Source organism: Zeus faber (genome assembly GCF_960531495.2).
Source record: "Zeus faber genome assembly, chromosome: 1".
Lineage (NCBI taxonomy): Eukaryota > Metazoa > Chordata > Actinopteri > Zeiformes > Zeidae > Zeus > Zeus faber.
In genome coordinates, this window is record NC_137193.1 from 12,373,011 (window position 1) to 12,382,293 (window position 9,283).

The 9,283-nt window shown below is 41.5% G+C and overlaps 1 protein-coding gene across 3 annotated transcripts in view; it reads right to left on the minus strand.

The window, feature by feature from the left end:
• Positions 1–204: 204 nt before the first annotated feature.
• LOC307234747 (myocardial zonula adherens protein-like) overlaps positions 205–9,283 on the minus strand; it is a 33,234-nt gene continuing 24,155 nt past the window's right edge. For 2 of the 3 annotated variants that reach the window (XM_080006609.1, XM_080006611.1), the window contains exons 2-12: positions 6,548–6,610; positions 6,347–6,448; positions 6,043–6,111; positions 5,890–5,955; positions 5,703–5,792; positions 3,251–3,361; positions 2,266–2,489; positions 2,068–2,173; positions 1,676–1,759; positions 1,281–1,375; positions 205–349 (exon numbers count right to left, since the gene is read on the minus strand). In XM_080006609.1, the coding sequence (XP_079862735.1) occupies positions 277–349; positions 1,281–1,375; positions 1,676–1,759; positions 2,068–2,173; positions 2,266–2,489; positions 3,251–3,361; positions 5,703–5,792; positions 5,890–5,955; positions 6,043–6,111; positions 6,347–6,448; positions 6,548–6,610 (1,083 nt within the window). In that variant the 3' untranslated portion in view covers positions 205–276. The remainder of the gene's footprint in view (positions 350–1,280; positions 1,376–1,675; positions 1,760–2,067; positions 2,174–2,265; positions 2,490–3,250; positions 3,362–5,702; positions 5,793–5,889; positions 5,956–6,042; positions 6,112–6,346; positions 6,449–6,547; positions 6,611–9,283) is intronic. The other variant, XM_080006610.1, reaches the window with a different exon arrangement.

The window sequence follows — 9,283 nt, forward strand, 5'->3', positions numbered from 1 at the left end:
CACATCACTTGAATCTCTTGAATGCTTTGTGTCACTGTCTTATTTGCATATCATGGTTTCCAACTTCCACTGAAGTACATTTCTCACAACCTTTCCTTGTTCTTCAGTTCCGTCAACAAACCCATTCAGGGTAACCAAAACAGCCTGACATGCAGGTAAGATTGAGATCACTGCAAGAACCACACCTTGTTTCACAGTGGGTGATTAAATATTTTATTTACATATATTTTGTTTTCACGTTTCAAGCCGGAGCACGGTCTGTGGATCCTTTTCTGTTCAGGACTTGATCTCGATGACTTTGATGAATGGAAGAGCCTTGTTACTGTGTGTGGATGGAGTCAGGGGTTTGCTAAGATAAGATAAGATAAGATAAGATAAGATAACCCTTTATTAGTGCCTGGAGGGAAGTTCAGGCATTCCAGCAGCAAAAAACGGTGACACAAATCAAAATGAGAAAATAAATAACAAGTTTGTACATTATCTATCCGTCTATCTACCTGCTGCAGGAGGAAAAGAGAACATCGCCAGAGCTGTCACAATGATTACATTTGAGCTAACTGTTGTCATCGAAATCACAACGTTGTTAAGATACCACGGCAATGTCCCATCCAAATTGAACCTGAATTTAAAGTCCATTGTTAGAAATGTTTCAATTAATTGAAAACAAATTGCCATGTTTCCACCAGTTGAGTTGATTACAATTAACACCATTATGGACCTATACACTTACACTATAGACTTATTATTACACTATTATAGACTTATACTAGACTTAAAATATACTTATACTATTTAGACTTATTAGACTATAGACTTATTATTACACTATTATAGACATATAGTAGGGCTTAGACTCTGTTTATACTATTTAGACTCAAACTAGACTAAAGACTTATTACACAATTCTAGACTTATATTTTTTAGAGTTATATAAGAATATAGATATTATTATACTGTTATAGACTCATACTAGACTTATAGACTATAGACTTATTATTACACTATAGATGTATACTAAATTAATACTATGCTTGTACTTTTTATTCTTATACTAGACTATATACTTATTATTACACTATTATAGATTTATACTATACTTAAACTATTTATACTTATATTAGACTATAGACTTATTATGACAGAATTATAGACTTAAGTGGAATAGCAAATATGTTCTAAATAATAATAAAATTAGAGAAAGAATATATCATTTCTGCATTTTTGCATTACCAACAAAATGAAAAGTAACACGAGATGAATATCAGGATGTGTATGATCACCTGTAAATGATCTGAGGTTTATTCTCAGTGAGAGCCTCGGGCGGAGGCTCCTGCCCCCCCATCATGAACTCCATGTGGTGGTGCATCTCTCTGTTCTGTAGACAAGAGCACGACACAGAAGTTGTATATAGAGATATAGATGTAGACGTCCTAAAAGTACAATTCATGGCTGAGCTGGTATAGGGGTGCCTAATAAAGTACACACTGAGAGTAGTGTAATATACACACACACACACACACACACACACACACACACACACACACACACACACACACACACACACACACACACACACACACACACACACACACACACACACACACACACACACACACAATGTATATTTAAGTTGTTTATAGATGCATATGGTGGAACATTATCACAGCATTCTGACCTCGGCCTCCAGGAAAGCAACTTTTTCCTCGAGATCCATGATCACTCTGTCTCTCTCCTGGATAATCGTCCGGGAGTTCTGCAACTACACACGCGCACGCACACGCACACACACACACACACACACACACACACACACACACACACACACACACACACAGAGCAATGTTTCTCCAGAGAAAAACAACTCAAACCCTCATCAGTTATTCATGATGAGAGAGACTTGAGTTTCACTCCATGTTTCCACTCAGCTCCACTCGCTCACAAGTCAGTTAAGCACTTCACGTCCGCCTCTTAAAAGATCTATTTACCACATGAAGGACCTGGTTTCCTTTATGTCTGTGCACAGCCAAAAAGGGATGGCTTACAGAGTGTGCGCGCGTGTGTTTTTACCTGTTCGATCATGTGGCGGACCTTCCTCTGCTGGCTCTTCAGCATGTCGTCAAGGTGATGGATCTTCTCTTTCAGCCTGGCCAGCTCCTTCTCCAGCACCTCGCTCCTATATCATTTATTTGATCAATTGTTTGTTGTTGCTCATGTAACATTATATCGATAAACATCGCGGGCCATGAAATGGACATTGAAAAGCACCTGTACCTCCCATCCTCCCCCGGGTCCGTCCCTCTTCTCAGCTGCTGCAGCTCCGCCTCGCCTGCGACCACCCTGCTCCTGAGGGCGGCGCTCTCCGCCTCCATGCTTCCCAGCAGCCTCTGCAGCTCCTCCGACCGCTGAGCCCGCTCCTCCGCCCGCTGCTCCGCCCGCTGCAGCCGCTCGCTCTGCTCCTCCAGGCGGCGCTGGGACTCGCTGTTCTCCACCTGCAGGGTGAGCCGCAGGGGTCAGGGCTGCCGGGGGCTTCATGAAGGGGGATTAATGAAGATGAAGATTGGAGGGACGCACCTGATGACGGCCAGGCTTAGGAAGCGTCGTGTTTGCTTGTTTATTTCTTAATCGTGGTCTTTTAACCCTGGCGCAAAGCACTGTATTTCAGTACATTTCTAGTATCTGCACTTACTTTAGTATACGCAAGACTCTACATTTCAGAGTAAATTTCTATACTTTTTACTCTACCCCTTTTACATTACTTTAGGATTTATATTTCTAAATACATTAAAAAAAAAAATCAAGATTTTCATTTATATTTGTCTATATTTCTAAACTATTTATGACGCCGGTTTTTGAGCACTGATAAATGATTCAATATGAATTATGATGAATGCCTGAACTTTTTCCACGGACTTCAAAGTAGTTCTAAGTAATTATTTTCAGCATGTGAGTCAGCGCGTTGAACTTGCTCGCCCACTATTTTGCGGCTGACTGACGAGTGTCTACAGACTCCCGAGTCATCTCAGAGAGCTGAGAAGTCGAGTTGACTCATTCACTAACTATAAGTCGGCCGCAATAACAAGCACGGTTCTTCATGTCGCCGTTTTAAGCGGTTCACAGGAAGAGTGGTGCAGTGCGTGCTTCCGCAAAAAGGTTTGGGAAACACTGAGGCGAGAGCGCGGGGAGGGAGGGCGGGGCGGCACAGAACGAGCTGCTCAGCCACGTTGCTCATTTAATTCCAAATCCCAGTGACCTGCAGCCGCTGTCTGTCCTCCTGGTGCCTCCGCTCGGCCTCCTGCAGCTGGGCGTACAGCCGCCGGGTCGCCTCCCGCAGCTTGGAGCTCTCCTCCTCGCTATCGCTGACCTGGGAGGGGTTGGGGAGCAAAGTAAAGCGACAGCGGGCGTCAACGCTCAGCAGATAAACAAGTTTGACCCCGAGGCCGGACCGACGTAACACAAACACAGAGAGAGAGAGAGAGAGAGAGAGAGAGAGAGAGAGGGGCTGCGGGTGATTCCACAATCAGGGTGCCATTTAGCACTTGTTTCTGAATCTCAGAAAACATGCCATTCAAAAATGTGTTCATCCATCTCAGGTTATATCGCTTCCTTTCTTACAATGTTTCTTTTTGCTGAAGATGGGTCACAGCAAATGAGCAACAGGGTTGGAGTAGCCGGGGTTGCTAAAATGTCTTTTAACAAAATAAAAAAGGACTTTCAAGACATCATTTTGGCAACAGGGTTGTAACTTTAAGAGTGACATTCTCAGGCCACATCCACATCCAGCTCGGCTTCTTACCGGTTCCAAAAGCCGACGTCACACCACCCTAATCCTGCCTTCTCTCCATTGGCTCCCTGTTCGGTTCAGAATCGATTTTAAGATTTTACTGATCACTTTTAAAGCACCCGAGTCTGACTCCAAGCTACATAAAAGATATGTTGACCCCATATCAGATCCCCAGGCGGGCGGGGCCCTCCTGGCTGTTCCAAAGTCTAGACTTAAAACTAAAGGTGACCGCGCCTTTTCTGTCAGGGCCCCTCGACTTTGGAAGCTGGAAGTCTTGATGTCGTCCCCTTTCTTTATCTATTTTATTTTTTACTTATCTAGTTATTTATATATTTTTCATTTATATATTTTTATTTTTTCTTCTTCTTATTATATTGTATGAACTTTGTTTTTTGTCTCATTATCCACTTTTACAATTGAATGAATGAATTTAATTACTGTTTATTAATGTTCCTTTGCCTTTTAATTTCAAGATCTCAACACTTTTATTTCTCTGTCAAAGCACTTTGTAAACCCAGTTTTTAAAGGTGCTATATAAATAAAGCCCTTATTATTATTAATAATATTAATTATTATATTATTATTATTATTATTATATCACAATATCAGTGAAAATCCAGAAAGAAAGGGAATTTATTTTTCCCACAGCATTGGGGAAATTCAGATGCCACTTCTTGTTGAACATGTGGCTTGAGCAATGCCCCAAATATTTCATGGGGGGGGGGGGGGGGGGGTTTAGGGTTGAGTTGTGACTATTATGGGACGCAACTAAAATGTAAATTTGTCATAATGGAAAAAGATGTTGCAGAGGTTTCGAGCATGAGATGGATGCAATGGATTCACACGGTAACTTTACACGTATATTTATAAATGTAACATCAGCGGGCTCATGGGTGTCCGAGTTAGAAGGCTCCTGAATACCTGCCCCAGGAAACAGAAATGCTGCGTGTTCTAATCTGAGGGCGGCACAGGTTCAGGCACTTGATGCTCTTCCCCCTAGACGAGGGTAAACATCCCACGTTGTTGTTAGAATTTGACACCTTTCGCGATAGAGGGCAGTGAGGCGTCCTCACTGGGTTTTTTGGAGAGAGAGAGAGAGAGAGAGAGAGAGAGGGAGACACAGACAGACAGACAGACAGACAGACAGACAGACAGACAGACAGACAGACAGACACACACACACGTTCCCGTGGACGTTGTCCCCGATGTCTCATGTTCCATGTTACTGGCGATGTTTCTTATATTGTGCCCAGTCTCGAATGATGCGTGGGAAACGGTGCTGGGAGAGAGTGTGTGTGTGTGTGTGTGTGTGTGTGTGTCGGTGGCACCAACTCAATCTGGTTCTGAACTGAATGTGGATCGGGATAAATTCTAATTCATCTGGATAACGTCAGCTAGCATACGACCTGAAACCAGCTTCCGCGGCGCTCCTTGGATTCCACGGATTGATAAAAGCAAAACAAAAAAGGTATCAGTGCTATAACCCGGCTCCCACTTGTGAATGGAATTCTCACAGGAGAGGAATCAGTTCATTCTGTCAAAATTATTTCTTTTGGCGGAATGAGTGGAGAGAGGAAAGAGTAAATCATACATTCTTATTCAATATGAATTATCCCAAATGCAATGGCTTTTGTTTCCTCAGACTTCAATTTAATCCTAAGTTACTATTTCCAGTTTCTGAGTTGAAGATTCTCTCTTTCTGTCTCCCTGGAGTGACTCCAGATTTCCGAGTCATTTCCAAGATTTGTGCGCTACGATCGAATCGTTTGCAAGTCGTGCATCACAAACAATTACCCGGCCACAATAATGATAAGCAGAGTTCTGGTGGCGTGGTGCCGTGTTGGTGCTATAACTGATCATGGGAAGTTGGCATTCAAACGAAACCATCCGGAATATAAGAGTGTGACGTCTTGAACCGTACCAGAGCGTCCGTCTTGGTCGGGATGGTGTTGCCGTTGGTGACGACCGGAGGTTTGTTGGGCAGGGGGACTCTGAAGCCATTGGCTGGATACTGGGAAACAGAGAGACCAGTGACCAGTGAGGATCGACCTTATAGGGGACAATACGTGAATCTGTGCAACAACACATGTGTAACCGGGCCATTGTACCCTGTTGTTGTTGTTATTCTGTCTTGCGGCCATTTGCTCTCGCAGCGTCTTCAGACAGTAGCGCACCTGAAATACACACATCTCTATGATACGCCCTTTTCTTTATCTGTCGGGTTTTTTTCTTTTTTTTGCCCGAAAAGTGGCAAAACCGACCTCCTGTATCTGCGACACCTCGTCCGTCAGCATCTTCACCTCTCTGGGCTGACGAGACTTGAGGAACACCTGGACACACACACACACACACACACACAAACACGCAAAAACACAGGCACAGACACACACAAACAGCTCAGTTAAAATAGGACATCTCCTGAACAAGGAGACACAGAAACGTATTCAGGGCGCGCGCGCGCGCACGCGCACACACACACACACACACACACACACACACACACACACACACACACACACACACACACACACACACACACACACACACACACACACACACACACACCTTAATGACTTCTACTTGTTCGTCTGTGTGTGTGGTCCGATCCACTGGAGGTTGCTGCTCCTCGCTGGGTTGCTCTGGTGGCGTTTCAGCTCCACGGCTTCTCTACAGGCAGAAAAATGAAGGTCCATGGGTATATTTTCATCTGTATCGGTTTCACAAAGAAACAATTATAGAATAGTACTTAGTCTTTTTTTTTTTTACCTTATTGTTGGGATTGGAGCCTCCCCGGTCCAGCAGAGTGAGTGTGGGCTGTTTGCATCCGCCCTGAAACGAGACGAGGGAGGAGAGGAGGAGTCACGACCGTGGCACCAAACACTCGGTCAGGGGGCAGAGGGAGTGTGAGGAGGCACCAAATAAAAGTGTCGGGTCGGAGAGGCTGAGGCGAAGACGAAGCGCAGATCTGACCGTAAAACTGTGGAAATGTTCTCCCAACGGACGCTCAACAGCGCCTGGGCACGGAACAAACACCGAACGCGGCTTTTCCCATGCACTTCCCTCCGCTCGGTTCCCCATCAGTCCTTTCAGAGAATGGAAAGTGGAGCTGACGCAGCCCAGGCGGCTCCAGCTCCAGCCAGACTCAGCTGAGTCACGCACAGCCACGCACGGTCGTTACCACGGCAACGTAAACAGTTCACATGGGAAGCGTTCATTTTGAATGCCATGTCGTATTACTTGGATTATGAATGTGTTTTCATACGTAACAGTGTTCATTTAAAGAATTTATATGAAACGTTTTTATACATTTGTTATATAGTTTGAGGTTGTACAGTATACTATAGGTTTTTTTTTTTATAAAAAGAGGAATTAAATTGTGCATGATTGTTGATTCTCACCTATCACCTTAAACCATTTTTTACGAGTTTTTGTTTTCAATAAATCTAAAAACTAAAAAAAACTAAAAAAAATTCTTACATTTCTTGCATTGCTCACTATCCCCACTCCCACTAGCCTACAGCCTCATTCCTTTGTCTGACAGTCTGACAGAGGGGTCATGAATTTTCAGGTCATTAGCTAATAGCTCCTCTCACACTTTGGGTCAACTGAAATAAAGTTGTGAACAGTTGTGATAAAACCTTGTTTTTACCTATTTCAGGCATCAGATTTGATCAACAAGAATAATGATACTGACCAAATTATTAATGTCATATCAATGTAGCTGTGATTGTCCTTCAAATATATATATCAACCACTTTGGAGTAAGAGTGTGTTAAGTTGATTATATTTAGATAAATATCAGACCACAACAAAATCACAAAGCTTTTCTGAATTAAGCATGGACCTGAGAGGGTTAAGGACAATGACAATGTTCTTTTTGGCGTCATCAGGTCTTCCACAACGTTTGTTTCAACTTCATGCCAAACTATTAAACTTTTTCGTTGAATATTTTGTCATCTAAACGCTCGTCCCGGTTACACAACAGCGTCTTAGACCCAAATCCAAACAAATGCCTGCAGGGGAACGCCCTTTCTCACGTAACTGAGGTGAGGCAGGCACGAGATAAACTCTTATATGTGCAAAGAAAACAAGCCCCAAACAAAAATAAAAATGACATTTCCTTGAGGGAACGTTATGTAACAGTGTTTTTATACAGGCACTGGATCTATTTATAAGAGGATTATACTAAATCCCTGTGTCATCGCTCTGGCCTTCATGTTTGTTACTGTATGCACGTAGACTTTTTAACATTTTACATACATTTCCCAAATGAAGTCAAATTGAAAGAGTTTTGCTGAGGTCACTCTTCAACAGGAAAAATGGTAGGAACACAACGTCCCCATCAAATCACGTCATCTCATCCCGAATTACCAAAACTTAAGTTACTTACAACAATAACTTACTAGCAATCAGTACTTTGGATCAAACCTTGGGCTGTCATGACTTTGGCGGAGTCATAATAATAACGAAATTAATTCCTATCAAGTTCAAGTTCAAGAGATAATTTATCATGAATCATTAATACACTGGGGAAATGTGTAATTGGGTCAGCTTTAAAAGTAAATAAGGAAAAAATATATAAAAATATTAAATGAAATAAAAAACAGTAAAAAACTATTTTTTTCCAGGTTTTGCAAACTTCAAATTTAAAAAGGTGTAAACCTAAAATATTTCAACTTTGCTCATTGGGTCAGCTTTAAAATAAATAAGGAGATAATTAAATGAAATATAAAATAATTTTAATAAATAAATTAATAAATAGATTAAAAAAAATAAAATAAAATAAAATTATATATATATATATATATATATATATATATTTTTTTTTTTTAAGGTTTCATCAACTAAATATTTAGGAATTAAGGTGTAGATCTTAAGTGGAGAAAACCTAAAACAAGATAGGTTTAACGATTTAAAACAATCTTTAAAAGTTGGTCCATTGAATCCAATTCAATACTGTTGTTTTTTGTGTCTATGTCTTTGTCATGTGGTTTAATTGCTGTTTGTGCTCTAAATCCTCTACAATCCCATCTCACGTCTGGGTCTCACCTGGGTCTGGGAAAGTGCAGGTCCACACAAGGTGCAAAAGAAAAGAAAAGACAAGGACACAAAGTGTGATACCTGCGCCATGGAACCATGGAAACAAACCGGCGATAAGAGATAAAAGTTGGATCAAGTTAAGAAAAACAAAAAAAAACCTTTGAGGCTTCGAAAGTATCTATCGTTTGGTTTGTTTTTCCTTTCAATGATATTGATCACGACAGAAACAGTCTGTCATTAAGCTGATAGTTCCCAGTGGAATGTTGCTGTGGAGCGTCAGAAACATGAAATGTATTTTTTGAGCTGTTTTTACATGTTTCTGAAGCAGCTGGGAGCCGGTGGAGACAGCTGTTTTTTTTTACATCCCATGCACTTTTTGAGCACTATATATTTTTTCGATTTTTTTGGATTCAAAACCAATTAAACTCAAAAAAGATACATAATTTGTAATATTACAGAATC